Source organism: Pinus tabuliformis, chromosome X (assembly GCF_031772625.1).
Source record: "Pinus tabuliformis cultivar Carrire ecotype Pingquan chromosome X, CPIR1, whole genome shotgun sequence".
Lineage (NCBI taxonomy): Eukaryota > Viridiplantae > Streptophyta > Pinopsida > Pinales > Pinaceae > Pinus > Pinus tabuliformis.
In genome coordinates, this window is record NC_142308.1 from 1,089,870,416 (window position 1) to 1,089,891,595 (window position 21,180).

At 38.4% G+C, this 21,180-nt stretch overlaps 1 protein-coding gene and 1 pseudogene across 1 annotated transcript in view; one reads left to right on the forward strand and one right to left on the reverse strand.

Moving 5' to 3' along the window:
- Window positions 1–2,526: 2,526 nt before the first annotated feature.
- On the forward strand, window positions 2,527–3,485 carry LOC149143614 (uncharacterized; annotated as a pseudogene).
- A 3,048-nt stretch (window positions 3,486–6,533) lies between these two features.
- The window catches only part of LOC149143615 (26S proteasome non-ATPase regulatory subunit 6-like), a 47,171-nt gene continuing 32,524 nt past the window's right edge, over window positions 6,534–21,180 (reverse strand). Inside the window, exons 3-8 of the mRNA XM_089447190.1 lie at window positions 8,287–8,377; window positions 8,023–8,168; window positions 7,713–7,932; window positions 7,512–7,620; window positions 7,124–7,292; window positions 6,534–6,958 (exon numbers count right to left, since the gene is read on the reverse strand). Of these exons, the coding sequence (XP_089303316.1) occupies window positions 6,784–6,958; window positions 7,124–7,292; window positions 7,512–7,620; window positions 7,713–7,932; window positions 8,023–8,168; window positions 8,287–8,377 (910 nt within the window). The 3' untranslated portion in view covers window positions 6,534–6,783. The remainder of the gene's footprint in view (window positions 6,959–7,123; window positions 7,293–7,511; window positions 7,621–7,712; window positions 7,933–8,022; window positions 8,169–8,286; window positions 8,378–21,180) is intronic.

A 21,180-nucleotide genomic window follows, 5' to 3' on the forward strand; every position in this document is an offset into this window, starting at 1 on the left:
TTTTATCATTTTTATCAACAAATTTTGGAGGTTTGGGTGAACCATTTCAATCTGATTCTATTGCTCAAGCTCAGTGTTATTCCTATCAGCCAATAATGTGAATAATAGCTTAGTTGTAGCATTCAAAGGAAGATGAATCAGCTCATTTATAGCAATTATAAAAGTTATTTCATCATTGTGATCTACATAGCAAAATTTATGCTATTAACCAAGTTCCTAGAAGTTGATTTGGTACTTAGAAAAAGGTTTACCAAATTGTAATTTTCATGGTCGAATTAATAAATTAGATTCCAATTGACTCAGTTTGTTGTTGAGAAATTTTTGTTATATATTGGCTATTATATCACTGTGTTAGAAGGGTTTCTCTACAAATTGTTCTGTTAATATTCATTGGTTTATGTGTTGTATTGTCTTACTTACATGCAAAGTGTTTAATGAAATATTTTCCTGCAAAGTTTTTGACAAAATGTCGGAATGGTAAAAACTAAAGAATTGCAAGTTTATCCTAGTAAAGGACAATACAGTGGTATCAGAGTTGTGCATCCTGCCAGCCTAAGGGGCCTAAGGGGTTTTTATTTTGAGAAATGCTCTCAATCACTTGGAGCGAGAATTAGTTCTCTTAGTGAAAAAGATGAACACAATTACCATGCAAGAGTGCTTGCCAGAATTCTTGCAAATCTTTGAAAACCATAACAAGGACCTAAGAAATGTGTTAGATCATGTTGGAGCATTGGCAGTTGAATTATCAGTTGATACCAACCCAACGAATTATTAGAGTGCAAGAAATCATGAAGGTCAAAAAGCAGTGAAGGGAAAATAACATTATATATCCGAAGATGATAGAGCAGCAGTTGAAGACCAAGAAATCAGCCTTACCAACAAAATTGTTGAACATAATCCCAACAATAAAGAATTTCTCTCGTGCAAAACAAGTGGGGTGCATGCAATATCTACTTTCTATCAAAATTCACTAGAAAAAGATGTTCAAAATTCCATGTCCAACAATGACACTACACAAAGCAACAGAGTATAATCCATGTTACAAATGCAGGGGGGACAACTCTTGGTGTTTCAAAGTTTGAAGGTGAAAATTGTGGTCAAACTACCAAGGACAAATTTGGAGAGGTTGCACCTATTGAAGATAAACAAGGTGGAGAAAGAGCATCTATGTCATTATGCATTGATCACAAAAACTTAATGCAACTTGGAAAAGTTGAGCTAGTAGAGCAATTAGCAAATAATATAATAACCATTAGTGGCTGCAAAAGTGGCCTAACATTTTCAACCACAAATGATTCAACATCATTTTTGGTTAATGATTGTAGTCAGAATCCATCTATTTCATTTCTTGATAAAGAAATGAACACCAAATTTACATTAATGAGAATAACAACTGAGAGAACAGATGATTGGGAGATTTATGACAAGTTATTAGAATTTGATTATAAAGTGGCATTTGGTTCTTATGGTGACTTGTATAGAGGCACTTACCATGGTCAAGATATTGCTATTAAAATTCTTAAGTCTAAATGTTTAGATGCATATTTGTTGCATGAATTTGCATGTTGACATAAGAATGTGGTTCAATTTATTTGTGTTTTCACAAGGCCAACATATTTGTGCATTGTAATAAGTTTATGTATGTGGTAGTGTCTATGGTTATCTGCATGGCTCTTCTTAAGGAGTAGCATAATCTGGGGCTTTCTCAACAACTTGCATGGTGTCATAAACTAAACATTCATGCTAATATTCTTAATTTACATTGAGTCTGATGGAGAAATTCAAGTTGGCTAGTTTAGGTTTGCGAATGTGGCATCACGTTCAAGAGGTTTCTCAAGGAAGGAGGCCAATAATTAATCCCTTCAATGATGAGGCAAAATATTCCTGTCATGGTGTTCATTAGAAAAAATTTGAGTTAAAACATGTGCCTCAAAACAAAAATGTACAACAAAAATCAATTTTATAAGAACCAATAGGATTCAATATGATGATGATGTTCCAGCTCATGAAAAGATGATTGTTACATTTGCATTAGCATGGGACAATCCAGAAGTCATATTTCCTAGTGGAAAATCATATTAAAGATGTTATAAAAAAATGTATCTCGTTGATGGAAGTGCACCAATAAATCTTGTTCGGGACGCCCTCATTGAGCATCAAAATTGGAATTAAACTATAGAAAGTTCGAAAAGTCCTATACTACGAGATGATAAACTCCCGATATGCTATCATGTTACTTTGTTCAATGAATTATACTATCTTGTTTCAGGAGGTACACTCTAGACATATGGCTTACCTGCAATCCAGGATAGAGAAAAATCCACAGAGAAATCTTTCTCCAATGGATGGCTACTTATGGCGGAAACAATAACAAAAGTGCAAGAGTACATGATGCATTACCATTTGGAAATATTGAGTTGGAGAAGAATGGAGAACGTTGATAAAGATATCCTTGCAACTTTAGGACATGATGTGGATGCAACTTCAATGAAAATTTTGGATAAAATGGTTGTGAAATTGTAAGAGATGCACAGTCCATCTACTTATAATTCAACCTTTAAACCACCCCCACTGAATGATAAGGAGGAAAATATTGGGCAATTTCTTTACTTTGAAGGAAATGAATATTTGATGTGGAATACTTATGATGTGCATTTCTATACATCCTTTGCATTGCTTATGTTATTTCCAAAACTTGAGCTCAACATCCAAAGAGATTTTGTTGCATGATGCAAAAAAGGTGTTCTTATTTAAAGGTGAATGAAATGTCAGAAAGGTAGGTGCAGTGCCACACGATCTTGGACTTAATGACCCCTGGTGTGAGTTGAACATTTACAATATTCATGATTCTACTAGATGGAAAGATATCAACCCTAAATTTGTCCTACAAGTTTAGAGAGACATCACTGCAACTAGTGACAAATGGCCCTTGTCTATATTGCCATGGCTTACATGGATCAATTTGACAAAGAGAAAGAGAGAATGATAGAAAGCGAAAACTTCCCAAATCAAACATATGATGCATGGTATGTTTCAGGTGTCAGTGCTTATTGTGGTGGGCTATGGCTAATAGTGCCTCAGGCAATTTCTACCATGGCAAATGAAATTGGTGATAAAGCTTCTCGAGAACATTATTGAGCTAAATTTTATAAGGCGAAAATTGTTTATGAGAACCTATGGAATGGCTCAAACTTCAACTATGATGACAATCACGGTGGTTTCAACACTTCCATACAACCAGATCAATTCACTGGACAATGGTAGGCATGTGCTTCAGGTATGGCACCAATTGCTAACGTTGGGAAGCTTAAGGTGCACTTGAAAAGGCTTATCAATTCAATGTGATGAAGGATGAGCTTCCTCTAAAATGTGTATATACAAAATTTGTAAAACTTTCTCCCATTACAATGGCAATTATACATCCAATTCTTATAAGTACACTAGTTTATGAAGGACAAGAATGCATGTTTAAGAGGGGCACATAGGAAATGCTTCTTCAATGTGTATCATTCTTTAGCCAAGATTTGGAATCATCCAGGGATTTTTATGAGAAATGATTTACATTGTAGTGGATTGTTTGGCAGTATGGCAAAGTGTGATAGTGATACTAGATTTAGTGGTATTAGGATGGTATAACAAATGTATGTTGGAGCATTCTATAGGGATATTTGGGAACCTAATTTTGATATGCAAGTTATTGATTGCTTAAGGGCAAGCAATCTTGGGGAGGGAAGGTTGTAACATCCTTTTTTGAATTACCATTTCTGGTGAACAACTCAGTAGCCTATTTCTGGGTGAAAATACAACATGTATAAGTGACATTGAATAACTGAATTAAAAATTTTGTTATTTAGTGATAATGGGAGAAAAAAGAAAAACTTTATCAAGTCACCTTATATTATTTAATTGAGCAAGAGAAGACAAAAAGGTTAGAGAAAAGGTTATAAAAAGAGACATTCTAATAACCCATGATATTCTAATGAGAAAATTATAAAAAGAGAATTCGAGCTCACTTTTTATTATGCATTGGTTATTTTTCTAAATTGGTTTTGGTGAGCTCTTGGAGCTTTTGAGTAAAGGGTCAAAACCCTTGTGAGGATTAGTTTCTTTGGTGAAACATTCACCCTAGCTGATCAGTGCTGGTTTTAGTGGTGAGACACATCCAACCCCAACTAGTCAAAAAAAGAGGAATCATTCACATTCTTTACAGGTGTTTGTTGCCGAGGTCCATTCCATTCCCAGATCACCATACAGCCAAAGATTGAGAAATTTGGGAGATCGTATTTCTACTAGCAGTTCTTGGAATCCAGGGAGGTCAAGTTCATCATTTTTATCAACAAATTTTGGAAGTTTGGGTGAACCATTTCAGTCTAATTCTATTGTCCAAGGTCAGCACTATTCCTATCAGCCAGCAGTGCCAATAACAGTTGAGCCATAGTACTCAAAGGCAGACAAATCAGCTCATTTACAGCAATTATAAAAGCTATTTCCGCACTGTCATCTACACAGCAAAATTTGTGTAATTAGTCCCCAGAAGTTGATTTGGTGCTTTGAAAAAGGTTGCCCAGTTTGTAATTTTCATGGTCAATTAATAAATCAGATTTTAATTGGCCGAGTTTGTTGCTGAGAATTTTTTGTGATATTATTGTGTTAGAAGAGCTTCTTCAAAAATTTAAAATAATATTGGTTGGTTTGTGTGTTGTATTGTCTTCATGTTTAATTACAAGTAAAGTGTTTGACAAAATGTCTACCTGTAAAGTGTTTGACAAAATGTTAGAAAGATTAAAAAAATCAAAGAATTACAAGTTCACTGCAATAGGAAACATTATATCTCTCTAAAAAAATTATTATCCTGATACAAATGGAAGATTATAAGTTTCTTACAACGCAATCAATTAATCACCAAAAATAACTTCAAAAATTAAATCTGAAATTCAAAATGAATGATAATTATGTGAAATTTGAAAATGGCACTCTAACAGTGAGGAAAGTGCCTCACTTCTGAACAATTTTTAAAGGTCAATTACTCTATAGAACTTTTGAAAGTTGATATATAACTGATCAACTAAAAACCCAAGTACTATGATGTTTGTTTGATGAAATTTGAAAGAAAGATGCATTTCAAAGTTAGCTTGCATAATTTTGTTTAAGAACAGGGCACTTTTTAAATGACTTCATAAATCCCCTCAACACATAAAAAAACACCTTGTGATTGTACGACAGCAAAGGATTTGATAAATCCCTTAAATAAATGCACAAAAGCCTTGTAAAAGAAAAACAGTTGTTGGTCTAAAAACAGCAGGCATATCTCAAGGAGGTCATGATAAACTAAAAGCACAAGTACTATGATGTTTGTTTTATGAAATTTGAAAGAAAGATGCATTTCAAAGTTAGCTTGCATAATTTTGTTTAAGAACAGGGCAATTTTTAAATGACTTCATAAATCCCCTCAACACATACAAAAACACCTTGTGATTGTACGACAGCAAAGGATTTGATAAATCCCTTAAATAAATGCACAAAAGCCTTGTAAAAGAAAAACAGTTGTTGGTCTAAAAACAGCAGGCATATCTCAAGGAGGTCAAGATGTTACAAGCTACACTCTTGGATATAAACATCAAAACAGAGATTAAGTTACGATTAACAAACCTAAGCAATATTGGACACTAGATCCAATCGCTCATTAAAAGCCAATCCACTTTCTCAAACATAAATATAAAATGTCAAAATAAATCTTGGTAGTGTATGCTTGACAAACTATTATATATTACAGTTTTCAGCAATAATGCATATCACACACTAACATTGCATTGCTCTCAATATCACCATAAAAACATTTATATAATGAATCATTACATTTACAATTATTTTGTAAATAAACATTGAACAAGTGCTTACATCAAATAAAAAGCTATACTCTATATGTTTTCACTTTCAATAAAATTGAGAACTCAGAATAGATAGCACATAAATCTATTTTAACCCCGAATCTATTAAGCGCTAAGAGAGATCCCAGAAAAACTGTATGCAAACATCTTAATATTTAAAGGATTCAGGGTTAAGATGGATATTGTATACTAGATTATTCTTTTTGTGAGCCTTTTCTTTCTTTTTCACGTTAAACTCTGATGTTAATTTTTTTCATAGATTATTAGTGTTACGTTTTCACTTTCAATAAAATTGAGAACTCAGAATAGATAGCACATAAATCTATTTTAACCCCGATCTATTAAGCACTAAGAGAGATCCCAGAAAAACTGTATGCAAACATCTTAATATTTAAAGGATTCAGGGTTAAGATGGATATTATATACTAGATTATTCTTTTTGTGAGCCTTTTCTTTCTTTTTCACGTTAAACTCTGATGTTCATTTTTTTCATAGAATATTAGTGTTACGTTATGTGGCACCTTCCTCTACTTGGGTAGTAGAGAGCATCTCACTTCTTTCAGCGCATTTATTTCAATTGCCAAAAGTGAAAAACAATGACCCAAGCGATCATTCAAAAAATCAGCCATGGTTAAAAGATCTAAATGAGATAAACAGAATTTACTAAGTTAACTTCACGTCGTTATTGTTGCCACCTTTCCAAGAAAACTAGTGTACTGATACAAATGGAAGACATATGTGTACTTACAATGCAATCAATTAAATGCCAAAATCTAATAACTTTGAAATACAGTCTAAAATTTTAAAGGAATGATAATGCTTCCTTCATCTTAAGATGTGAAATTTCAAAATGGCACTTTAGCAGCAAGGAAAGTGGGTCACTTCTGAACTATTTTTAAAGGTCAATTACTCTGGAGAGCTTCTGAATGCGGTTCAACAAAAAGTCTCCTTGTTTGATAGTTGCTTGATAGAGAGCATTTTTAGCATCCGGCCTGTTAGTTTCTAGAACACCAACAACTTTATCTATTTTGCAGTGAAGCCTACCTGCAGCTATGAAACGAGAAAGTTCTCTGCACACATAGAAAGAAACACAACAATTTGCTTAGAAGATCTAAGCATTGCTTAACTCCATGTTTCATATCTAGCAAGCAGTTTACCTAAATGCTGAAACCCTCCTGATCAGCATAGTAACATCATGAAATGCACTGCATTCTTAGATATTTCAGATTGCTTACCTGTCAATAAAATCAACACTAACACCAAAAGCTCTTGCCATAGCCTCCATGGTTACACTCTTGTAGGATTCTAGAAACTGAGAATAAACAACAGTGCGGACTTCCCTCATGTAATATCGGAAATGTGGATGCAAGTAGCGATCTAATCTTATTTGATCTGTCAGGCCAGCTGGGTAGAAGACAGTAATTGATTTAGTGACATCAAAGCCCCATAAAGGTAACAAGGCATGCAAATAACCAAAATATAGAGACAGAGAGAGAAAGCAGCATATCTACAGATGTTAAAATTCTAGCAACTTCTGCAAATGACCTAATTACGAATAAGAGTGGCTCTTTTTGTGCACTGAAATTAGACTTGAAAGATATAAAATGCAAGGGCAATGCTCACCAAATGCAACAAAGAATGACTTGTATTGACAGCCATAAAGTGAATTCAAAAAGTCTGAAAGATGTGGTATCTTGCTAATCACAGTCAAAATCTCAGGTGCATCCACCACCTGCAGTATCATAACTCCATTGTATTAGTAAATATGTTCTTCAGGACACGAAAAATAAATACACCTAGAAGACATCTGAAAAAATCCAATACCTTTTGCTTTAGGGAGACTCTGTCCAGTGAGATTATACTCGTCAGCACAGTGTAGAATATGAAGGTATCATATGGGAAAAGCTCATATGTTGTGAATGTTGAAATAGAATCCAAAAATAGCTCAGCAGCTTTCTTGAAATTTCGTGTAGACATACAGTAAAGGCCTTCATACACCTTCAGTCGGTTTTTCCTTTCCCAATCACCCCCTTCCTCGAACAAACTGCATGATGGCCAACAATGTCAATAAATGCAAGATTGCATTGCATGGCTTGAAGAAAAAAGCACAAGAGAGCAACATAAGATGACATACCTCTTAGCTTTATCAATGCCTTTCGAAATCAAATCAAAGTCCATGAAAAAGAACCCAAGCTGAAGTGTGTGGAAAACTAAGTCCATCTTCTGGCCTACAGCAACTGTTTTACCCTCGGTAATTTTGATTTGCTCCAAAGCTTTTTCCTATAGAGAAGAAAACAATAAGGTTGGTATTTGCTCCATCAGGATAAAGATTATACCAAGTATTTTGAAAATATAAATTCCTGAAACAATGAAGTAATGTAGGAGAGTTATCATATACCTTGTCACCAATGCGTATGTAGTACAAGGATTTGGCAAGATGTGCCTCTCTTACTTCGCTTTCACCTAAATTCTCTTCTGCATCACTAACTCTGCAAACACATGAAATGACAGTAACTAATCCACCCCCAACAAGAAGGCAAAAGAAAACAACCAGCACAGCTTCTTGCTGAAAGCAATATATCATAAATGATAATTCAGAAGAAAAACCAAATTTTCAACAATGTCAGAAATGCACAAGTTGAATTGACACCAAAAAAAAATCCTGCAAAATAGCCTGTTAAAAAAATAATCCTTTTATGCCATATGTTAAAATAGTTTTGATAACAGACCAACAAAATAGTCTTTCACAAGGAAAAATAAATACAGTTTTTAGCCATCATCCATGATATGCTTCTATATGAAACTAGGCACATTAAAGTTTAAACAGTACAGCATTCCGACATACCAGCTACTAGATGAGGAAAAGCTTCCCTTTGAAGCACGGAAAGAATAAATATATAACTGGCAACAATAACAAAAGAGGAAAACAAGACAGCATGCAAAGTGATGCCGGTCCAGTTATTAAAAGGCACAAAATGAGAGATCCTCACCCCGCCCACCACCCTTGCAGAAATATTAATTTTGATCACCATAATATGACCACCTGTAATGTCCCCAAGGGATTAATTGGCTCAATGGATGAAGTAGCCTATCAATCCCCGTAGGCTATAGTCCTCGATAAAGGGAAAAACCCCAAAATACCCAATGTTGGGGCAAGTTTGGGGCAACTGGGGCAAAAAAGCCCAAAGTTAGGGCTTGGTGTGAACATCACTCAATTAATTAAAGAGAAACCCCTCATGAGAATCTATATATACAAGAGGCCTAGAAGCACTTGAGGCATCATTGAATTGGATCATTTGTCTCTGTTTGTCTTTGAGCTTGAGGCTTTAAGGGTTTTAAGACCCCATCTTTCTTCTTGGACTAGCTTCTGTGGAGATGATCCCACCCTACCTAGTCATTCTCCTTCATTCCGATGTGGGTGGATAATAATTACCGTAGTTAATAATTATTTTTATATCAATGTTTTAAAACCATGGATGATGCATGATAATAAATAAAATAAATCATAATATTAAAGTGAGAATCTTTTCACATGATAATTTCAATTTTACCATCATAATTATGATTCTCACCCATGGTATTTACACATGCAGTTTGTAAACCACGGTATTTACCATGGTATTTTAATTTATTATATTTACCCATCGTATTGTAATTTATTATATTTACAGTTTCATTTCTTCAATAACTTGGATTGTACCAAGATTAATGAATCAAGGTTCATGAAAACTTCAATTTTACGATCATAATTATGATTCTCACCCATGGTATTTACACATGGATTTTGTAAACCATGGTATTGTAATTTATTATATTGTAAGTTTCATTTCTTCAATAACTTTGATTGCACCAAGATTAATGAATCAAGGCTCATGAAAACTTCAATTTTATCATGGTAATTATGATTCTCACCATGGTATTTACACGTGGATTTTGTAAACCATGGTATTGTAATTTATTATATTTACCCGTGGTATTGTAATTTATTATATTGTAAGTTTCATTTCTTCAATAACTTGGATTGCACCAAGATTAATGAATCAAGGCGCTAGAATAGTACTATAATGGGTGAACTGTTGGGAAATTTTTAGTTCTTATTCTTTTGTCATTTTTTGGTCTCATTAGTACTATGATGGGTGACCTGTTGGTAAATTTCTAGTTCTTGGGAAATTTCTAGTTCTTATTATTTTGTCATTTTTTGGTCTCATTAGTACTAAGATGGGTGACCTGTTGGGAAAATTTTAGTTCTTATTATTTTGTCATTTTTTGGTCTCATTCCTCCAACTATGATGGGTGAACTGTTGGAAAAAATTTAGTTCTTATTATTTTGTCATTTTTTGGTCTCATTAGTACTATGATGGGTGACCTGTTGGTAAATTTCTAGTTCTTGGGAAATTTCTAGTTCTTATTATTTTGTCATTTTTTGGTCTCATTAGTACTAAGATGGGTGACCTGTTGGGAAAATTTTAGTTCTTATTATTTTGTCATTTTTTGGTCTCATTCCTCCAACCATCCGGATCAATGGTATCAAAGCGGTTTGCTCTTATCTATTTTTCTGCGCATGTCCCGAATGAGGTCAGGGAACAAAGGCGCTAGGACTTGAAATACTGCAACCTTTTCAAGACCATCCTCAACGATGTTGACAACCTCACATGGTAGACGAAAAGAAATATCGAGCAGGAGATCCGATCCTGTTAACTTGTTGCTCGAGGAAGCACTTAAATGACAGAGGGATGAGATGATGGACAATTTCCCCGAGATCCTCTGGCGACTCCCAACAACGGCCGAGAAACCTTCAACCAATAGACATTTTGAATGCTCAAAACCCTACAAGGTACAAGTTAACTTCGATATCCGCCTATTTGAAGGACAAATAGATGTAGAAGCTTTAGATAAATGGTTAAATCTACTAGAGGGCTATTATTCGGTCCAAAAATTTTCTGACAATGAGAAAATCACCTTTACACTCCTAAAATCTCTGCCCCATGTCAAAGATTGGTGGGAAGGTTACTGGGAGAGGTGCAATGAAGATAAGCCTAGGGTGTACAAGGCAAGCCCCATTTGGGTCGTTTTTGTTGACGCCCTCTAGGAGGAATTCTACCCTGTAGGATACTATGAAGACTAGTACATGAGATGGACCATATTACGACAGAAAAGGGACCAAGCAGTACCAGAGTTCACAAATATCTTTTACACTTTGCGCACCAAGCTAGGTATCAAAGACTCTAAAAAGCATTTGGTACTCAAGTACCATGGTTGTCTACACAGATACATCTAGACAGAAATGGAGTTCCTCGACATATCCTCACTTGGCACCGCATACCGATATGCTATCAAAAAAGAGTAAAAATTTAAACAGAAGAAACTAGACTTTGTATTTGCAAATCCTTCACAACAAAAGGAGGGTAAGGGCATCCCCAATCAACAAACAAAGAATGGTAATGGAAAGTCAAAGGAAGACACTGGGAAGTGGTGTAGGATCCACAGAAGTCCCTCCCACAACGTTGATGAATGCCCAATTGAAACAATATTTCTTGGCAAAGCTTAAAGAGAAATAATAAACTCTAGCTCTGATTTTGATTTTGGGCAGGATAAAAGAAAGTTGATCATTGATGCAAAATCAAATGTTACCATAGCAACTACGAAGTTCCAACTAGAAAAGTCATAAGAGCCTGAGGAGGGGAAGCACCTATTCCATTCACAAATGTGGGTGGCAAGAGCCCCGCTACATTCATCATTGACAATTGGAGCCAGAAGAACCTGATCTCAGCCGAGGTAGTCTAGAGATTGAAGCTACCAATAGTTCCACACCCCTAAGCATACACCATTGGTTGGTTGAGCCATGGAAGACACATTCGTGTCAGCCAGCAGTGTCGTTTGTCCCACAGCATCAAGCCCTTCACAAACAAGGTATTGTGTGATGCTGCCCCACTTGAAGTTTGTGATGTTTTTAAGGACAACCTTATATCTGGAAACGTTATGTTGGTTATGAGTCTCAACTCCGTATTGTCATTGTTACTCTAGGGGATCAACTCTACAGGATACCAAAGGTAGCTCCAACTACTGTGATTTCATTGATCTCAACAAAACAGTGCAGAAAACTAGTCTCTCATACTTCCAAGTTTGTCCTTTCAACAATTTAGTCTAAAGGTGAACCATAGGTCACTGTAGCCACCACAGATTCAGTACAAGCTCTCTCTATAGAACACAAACAGGTGGACAAGCTTGTAGAAGGATCCAGAGATATTTTCACCTCACCTACAAAGGCGCACCTACATCCACTTACACTAGATGATAGTCGTCCATATGTTCAGTGTGGCTACAACAAAGTTCTTTACAACTTCATTAAGTCTTTTCAAACATGTTCAGGGTTCCAGCCAGCAATCCCCATGGATGTCAGGGTTCCTCCCCTCGAGCAACCAAACTTGTTGAACGATTTCGACACTTCCAACCACAGGTCCACGGTGCCCTAACAACAACGAATGCCAAGTACAAACAACGACATGGCCAACATCAGGTTTTGTGTAAGCTTCAGGGTACAACATCGAGTGGTTAAAGCAAGGCAACTTCTTCTCCAAGGCAAGTGGTTCACCAGGAACCAAGTTCAACAGAAATTTCCTCATCTGATGAGGAGCTTTATGCAATAGGGACCACTGTTTCCTAAGGGGGAGGATTGATCCAGCTGGATAATAATTACTGTAGTTAATAATTATTTTTATATAAATGTTTTAAAACCATGGATGATGTATGATGATAGATAAAATAAATCATAATATTAAACTGAGAATTTAATCGCATGATGATTTCAATTTTACCATCGTAATTATGGTTTTCACCCATGGTATTGTAATTTATTATATTTACCCATCGTATCGTAACTTATTATATTTGCTCCACTGTTGCAAATATTATGGGTTGAAAAAACACTTGTCTCAAGTGGATTTACCTAGCGCGCGCACGCTCTGCAACTGTTGTGGCCGCCATCGACTGCGCCCTGGTTCGCTCGCTCGATCCTCTTCCAGATGGCCCCTCCGGAGGCTCCACCGGAGGAGGCCGCTCAGCAACTAGCTTTCTCAGCTCTCATAAATTCTTTGCCGCCCCAACGAGCTCGCCCTGCCATCTCTAAATTCGTAAAAAAATAGAGGGATTGCAAGAAGTCTCCCTTCCTCCTACCTTGCCCAGAATGGCTGCACTTGCTTTGGCAGAAAAGGGACTGATAGGGCAATTCACAGGCCTTTGGCCCTCACCAAAAACTGTTCAGAGGTGGGTGGAAAGAAACTGGGCGGACAAAATTCAAGGGAAAATTGCTATTAGATTCTGCGGGAAGGGATACTTCACCTTCCACTTCGAGACAAAGAACGACAAGGACCTGATATTTCGCAATGGGCCTTATTTCATGGACTCCAGAGGTCTGTACTTAAACAAATGGACGCCAGACTTCGATCCAGAGCTTGATATTCCTAATGCGGTTCCTGTCTGGGTTCGCCTCCCCCATCTCCCATTACACTGCTGGGGAGATGAATCAGTGCGCGCCATCGGAAATGCAGTCGGAAAATATATTGACAGGAGCGAGCCAAGAGACAACATGCAGGCATGTGCCCGTATCTGTGTCGAGGTTGACCTGGGCAAAGGACTTCCAGAAGCCATCAAGCTCAAAGTTGATGAATGGTCGCACATACAACAGCTCGATTACGAACAGATCCCCTTCAAGTGTAAGGTATGTCACGAGTATGGTCATTTTGCTAATCGTTGTACTAAGCTCATTAATGTTGATAACAATACTCAAGAACAACAATGGGAAGTGGTAAAAAGGAAAAAACCAGCACCTAGCCCCATTTTGCCCAATGAACCTGGACCTTCCTCTCTTAACCCTTCCGCCCAATCCCCATCTCCTCCTCCTTCCCCTCCTCATCGACCTCAATCCCCTGGATTGGAAAAATCCCTTCAATCTCCCCCATCCTCCAATCCTTTCCATGTTCTCTCCCTTCCTGAAGATGATCCTACTCCCTCGAATCCTCCTGAACATCCCTCTTCCCCTCATTCTATGACTGCCCTCCGCCCCCCTCTTATCAGACCCCCTCCCTCCTAGAATCACTCGCAGTAACTCCAAGGACCAGGGATCTTCCTTTGATGGTCAAAAGAAGTCGGGCAGAAAGACCTCAAAACAACATAGGGATGAGAACGCGCAGAAAGATATAGCCCTAGGATTGCAGAATCCAATAGAATCTTACATTCAGGGCACAAAAGATCAAGAAATAGCAAGTAGAGACAAGGGAGGCAGAGCACCTCCTCGAACCACAGGTCTGAAATGATCAAAATTCTTTCATGGAACAGCAGGGGACTCGGGCACCCCTCCAAAACCAATGCTCTAAAAGATCTTATCGCGCAGGAGAAACCATCCATCATCTTATTACAGGAAACAAAGCAAAGAGAACCAGAAATCAACAAGATCATTGAAAAGTATAAATGTTATAAAGGAAGCATATGCGAAGCTAGAGGGGCTTCTGGTGGAATCACTACCATCTGGAATCAAAATGAATGGAATAGTGAAGTTGATCTAATTGAACAACATTGGATAAAAACAGTTCTGAGAAATAACATTAGCAAACAGCAGATTGTCATTTTTAATGTATATGTCCCTAATCACTACAGGGATAAAGAAATCTGTTGGGAAGCTCTCAGTAAAAACATAATGGAAGAAGATAACAGCAACATCATATTAGGAGGTGACTTCAACTTAATCCTGCATGCCAACGAAAAGCGTGGGGGAAGCTTTATGCCAGATCCTTTCAGAAACCAAATGGAAAATATAATGCACACTGGTGACTTGATAGATATAACTCCAAAAAATCGCAAGTACACATGGAGCAATCGTAGGCTGGGCAGCAACAATATCATGGAGAGGCTGGACCGGTTCTTGGTCAACATCTCCCTCCTATCAACCTTTTCAATTGTCAATTCCTCCATCTTGCCCTTTGCTGCTTCTGATCACTACCCAATCACTCTAGCACTGGATATACACTGCCCCCTCAGTCCGCTTCCATTCAAATATAATCACATTTGGAGTGATTATCAAGTAGCCCGAAACATCATCCAGCACACCTGGGGACAACATATTGAAGGTTCCCCAGGTTTCATATGGGAGAATAAATTAAGGAATGTGCAAAAAGCGCTCAGAAATTGGGCCAAATCGCACTACAATGAGCCTGAAAAGGAAAAACGTGAGCTTAAGTCCAAAATTGCAGAACTTCAATGCGCAATAGAACAAAAGGAATATTGCCAAAATGAAAAGGTTCAAGAAGAAGAGCTTTACAATCAACTGAGCAGAATTAAAAGAGAGGAGGAAGAAAAGTGGCGCATCAAATCAAGGCAAATGTGGCTGGAAAGCGGGGACAAGAATACCTCCTTCTTTCACAAACAAGCCACTGCAAGACAAATCAGAAATACCATAACTGCCATTGTAGACAGCGCAGGGACTCAACATGTTGAACAAGCAGATATCAAAGGAGCTGCCACAGACCATTTTAAGGAACTCTTAACTGAAACAAAGGAGGAAGAACTTTATGATGATCTGCTACAGCATTTGCCTACTAAAATCACAGCTGATTTGAACAAAAGCCTGATAGCAGAAATAAAAGAGGAAGAAATAGTGGAAGCAATCTGGAGTCTCCATCCCAACAAGGCACCTGGACCGGATGGATTCCCAATTTGTTTTTACAGAGATTACTGGGAGCTGATAAAGAAGGATCTCATCAAATACTTCAAGTGGATCCAGAGAAAAGGCAAAATAGGTGGATATACAAATTCTACCCATCTGGCCCTCATTCCTAAGGAGAACCGCCCTTCCAATTTCTCTCGCTTCAGGCCTATATCATTATGCAATTCTTCATACAAAATCTTCACTAAAATCATAGCCTCTCGGCTCAAACCTCTCCTTCCGATGCTAATCTCTGAAAACCAAGGAGGCTTTATGGCTAATAGACAAATTTCAGATTCTATTATGTTGGTTCAAGAAGCCATCCATTCAAGTCATGCAAAGAATGAAAAAGGATTTATTTTGAAACTAGACTTGGCCAATGCCTTTGACAGGGTAAGGCATTCATTCTTATTTGCAGTTCTTCAGAGGATGGGCTTCTCACCTCTCCTTATTAATGTCATAAGAGCCTGTATCTCTGGCCCATGGATCGCTCCCCTCATCAACGGAAGACCTGGACCTTCCTTTCAATCCTCAAGAGGATTAAGACAAGGTTGTCCCTTATCCCCATATCTCTTCATCCTCATGGCAGAATCATTCAGTTGTGCGCTTGACCAGAAGAGGCAGTCAGGTCTCATCACGGGCATTAAGTTTGAAGATGGCATTAAAAACATAAATCACTCTCAATTCGCTGATGACACCCTATTGCTAGGGGGGGCGACCACCATTATAGCAAGAAGATTCAAATCCCTGCTAGACAAATTTATGAGATATTCAGGAGGTCAAATAAATCACCTCAAAAGCTGCATTTATGGATGGAACGCTTCACCTCAACGATTCACGGCATAGCCAACATTTTTGGTGTCCCCTGCAAGTTAAATTGGGACTGCTTCAGTTACTTGGGAATGCCGGTAAGCATAGGGAATGCAAAGACAGGTGTTTGGGATTTAACATTAGACAAAATGAAAAGGAAAGTTCAGAAATGGGGAACTCTGTGGCTCAATCCAGCTGGGCGACAGGTGCTTCTAAAATCAGGCCTCTCCTCCCTTCCCCTCTATCAATTCTCCCTGGCACAAGCTCCAGCTTCATACCATCGAAAAATGGATAGCATTCTCAGATTTTTTCTCTGGCAAGGGGGCAAGAATGAAAAGAAAAAATACAACCTAGTAAAATGGAAACAAGTCATTCAAAGCCCAGAGAATGGAGGTCTTGGCATAAGATCCCCATCTCTCATGAATTTAGCATTTGGTGGAAAGTTGATTTGGAGACTTCTGGACAATCAAACAGCCTGGTGGAAAAAAGTCCTGGAGGCAAAATATCTCAATCAGTCAAGGCAGCATCTTCTCACTTCCGAGATCCCCAGCAGAAATTGTACAAAGATATGGAAGCTTTGCAAAAAAGCCATTGCATTCATGGCGCAAAATGTCTCCAAAGTGCCAAAAGGAGGTGAAACGGTGAACTTTGGTTCGGATAAAATCATGGGGAACCCACCCTTAAACAGTCTCCCAGGTATGGATCCTATAATTCATTATTTACAAAGCAAAGGTATATCTAATCTGAGCCAAATCTCTCAATGGAATGTATCAACCAATGTTTGGATGCGATGGGAATTTCCACCCATCCCCCACCATCTTAAAGGCAGCTTCGATTCTTTTTGCAACCACCTGCACAGTATTGCGCCCACCATCAAAGATGAAAAGGATGAGTTCCGATGGGATCCTACAGGAACCAATTATTCAATCAAAGCAGGTTACAACTATCTAAGTAGCAAGGAATACCCAACGACTGTTTGGACACACTGGAAGATTTTAAAGAGAGCTGAAGCAATTCCAAAAGTCAAATTTTTCATGTGGACTCTCCTGCATGGGAAACTACTAACTGCAGAGAATCTCAAGAAAAGAGGCATCGTTGGACCCTCTAGATGTCCCAACTGTAAAGTTGCAGAGGAATCCATACAACACTTATTCATTTCCTGTCCCTTTGCAGCCTCATGCTGGAACAGCATCATTCCTTCTGCACCCCCCATTTGGAATTCTCAGCACTCCATTGACGAAGCTCTAAATAACTGGAGGAGAAACTATCCTTGGCAATCAGTGAAGCAAAATCCAGCTAAAAGAGTTTGGAACGCCATCCCTTTTGCTCTTCTGTGGCGTATATGGATTGCTCGGAACAGCATGATATTCCGAGATAAAATAACTACAACCAAGCACATTCTCATCAAAGCAACAAGTCTGGCTTCTGAAACCATAACATCCAAGACAACAAAAAAAATCGACTCCACCAGTCTATGGGCAGAGGAAAGAAGTTTCATTCGGCACCTTATTGACAAGACCAGTAATACTTCAACAGTAAAAATCAGCAAGTTCAGAGGCAAAGCCAACAATCTTGATTGGAAAATCCGCCTAACAAAGGAAGAATTTAGTAAATGGCTCCAATCAAAGAAATCTCATTCTTTATTCTTTGACGGAGCATCTAAATCTAATCCGGGAGCAGCGGGAGCAGGGGGCATCATTCTCAACCCTTCAGGCGTACCAGTGTCCTCTTATGAATGGGGTTTGGGAAATTTAACCAACAACAGAGCTGAAGCTCTGGGCCTCTACCAAGGCATCCTTCAACTTCAGGTCCAAGGGATTAAAAAAGCTCTCATATTTGGTGACTCTGCCATCATAATAAGCTTAATGAACAGCAATCGACAAGCATCCAATCTCTTTTTACATCAAATCATCAATCGTTGTAAAAGTCTGCTAACTCAGGATTTGGAGTACCAATTCTTTCATGTCCTCCGCTCCAACAACCAAGATGCAGACAAAAGAGCCAGTCAAGCCTGCTCACGGGAAAGAGGAAGTATCCTATGCAACCACGCGAACCTGCATCAATTCATTCCCTGATATTCATGATCGCTCCAAATTGATCCCCTCCATTGAACTGCGCCTCTACTAATAAGGACTCTGACCAAATCCAAAATATGTCTGATATTTACTGCAGCAAATCCCTGACTTTACAGTCGTATCACATCTCTGGAGATTTTGACACAGCAAATCGAATCTTGGACTGTAAAACTCGTGATCGCCCTTGCTTCCTCCTTGTGATTTGTTCCTCTTCTTGCCTCTGTCTGCCCGCTATATATTCCAGCAAGCCTCCTCCTCATCTCCACGGCCCTTCTCCCCTTTGTTCATTTGCCTTCGCTTTCTCCGTAGTGATCTTCAGTAGGCCGAGCCTCGCCTCTAACTCCAGGTCCCCCCTAGACCGAATCCTCCTCTCTGATTCAGTCACTCCCGCTTCTTTGTTCCTCTGTTCCCCTGTATTGCTCTGTTGTGGTTTATCCAGTTCGGCTTTAGTGCCCGGTTCTCAGATAGATAGCTCTCTCAGAACTGTATTCAGATTTATAGTTGCAGTGAGTGCATGCTCTTCTCCAAAGCTGCGTCAAGTCAGCGCTGAAGTTCTCCTTATGGATCTAAGCGAGGATTGCTTGCATTATCGGGACCTTCAAGCCGAGATTGAACAAGTCAGAACTCATCAACGCCTGCTAGATGAGAAAATCGATGCTGCCACAAGGATTCTCACAGCAAAATATGAGGCTGACCTCAATCTTTTTCTGCACCGCATTTCCTCTCTGCAGGAGCAATTCAGCGCTCTCTCAAATACCTGTGCACACATCCAAGAGTCAGTTGAGATCCTCAAGTTCATGTTGGACAAGATCAACAGCTCAAACGGTCCAAGCACCAGCTCCTCCAGTGCAAGAGTTGCAGCAGTAGACAGCCATCCGGAGGCCTCCAATGCCCGACAGATCAGCCATATAAGTATCGACTAGATGTATTGCAAAGTCAGCCTGCTTCTGTCCCAATTTATCAGAATTTATACTTGTATTAGGACCTTTCAATCGAACAGTAAAAGCATTTTTGTGAACTGTCATAATGTAATACAGCCACAAGCTAATCCTGTGAGCTCATCCTTTGTAAAATCGGAGCTTAGTCTCCCCCTTCTTTTTTGAATACATCTAGCAACCCACTTTGTGAAAAAAAAAAAAAAACTTATTATATTTTCTCATGGTATTTACCCATGGTATTTGAAATGTACCGAGAGGGAGAGGCGGTGAAAGATCCCTGTAAAAAGTGTAAATACAGAATTTGACTGCAAAGTGATATATTCATTTTTACATGGTGATATATTCATTTTTCATCTGTTAAGTTTTATTTCTTCACTTGGATTGCACCAAGATTAATAAATCAAGGCTCATGAGAAATCTGCAATTAAGCGCGTGGGAAATTTTTAGTTATTATTTTGTCATTTTTTTGGTCTCATTCCTCCAACAATCCAAATCACATTCTTTCTATTGGTTTCCTTGTTCTTGCAATTGGGACTTAATTTTGGGAAGATCTGTGGCATGGCAATACCTAACCCTACTGAAGTTGGACGAGTTCTCTGAGGTTCAATTATTGGACAAACCGAAATCTTCTTGAGTTTATCTATCACAGATTTTTCTCTCTCTGGCAAAAGAAAGACGCCTTGAAGTAGAGCGCAACTCCAAAAGCTAGTATAACAGATCTAAGGAAAATTAACAAGACAATCCAATCTTTCTGAAACAACATCCACTTGTTGAAAATAGTACCAAGGAGGGGTGTTACTAGGGGCTTTTAACCCGTTTAGCCTAACGAGCACATTAATGGCTTTTGTCTTGATGACATTTATGAGTTATATTAATGTCATAGTGGGAAAAGGTACTTAGAAGTGTTGTACCATGTACTTTTTTCTAATATTAAAGTGAGGAGAAAAATCACTTTATGAAAAGAAATTAAAAAGGTACAAAACTTAAAAAAAGATACTGGGAGACTTTTAAGTGATGGGCCAATGTATGAGGGGGGTCATTTGGGAGAAAAGATATCAACCACACATCTTGAGATTTGAGGATGATATCTCAACCATTAGATCTTAGGTTTAGGGATTCGATCTTTTCCAAGGAGACAAAAGAGGAAAAGGGAAGCTCATTCTTCACTTCACACTTGAGAGAGCATGAGGGGAAGAGAAGAGGGGAGAAAACTTCAAGGAGAGGAGGAATTGCATCAATGATTGAGGGGCTTGAATCCCAAGGAGGCGGACTGTACAGCAGCACGAGTGTCAAGGAGAGGTAACATGATTTTCAAGGAGGACAACAGCATTTCATCAACACGAAATTCAAGGCAATCAAGCACAAATTTCAAAGAAGTGACAATGTTGTTGTGACTTGCATATGTAGTTATCGTATGGAGGTCTCGTATGTATGCTAATATTCGTATTTTATTTATAGTTGTAAGTGGGTCATTACAAGTTAGCTTCCACTGGAGAGGTTATTCTAGATGAACAATTGGTTAGGATTGCTTTGGATGGGTTCCACGAGAAGTGGGATGGTTTTATCCATGGCCTGGTGGCCATAGAGCATTTTCCTTGTTGGAGGAGGATGTGGAACGATTTCGTCCAGGAGACAAGGAGGAGTGTAAAGGGGGGCAACAAGATTGGTGGGGGAGGTGAAGAAGAGAATGTTGCTCTTGCGAAAAAGGGCAAGAAGATGAAGGCCAAGAAGAGGTCTTCTAGTGGAGAAAAGCAGAAGAAGGGGAAGCAGAA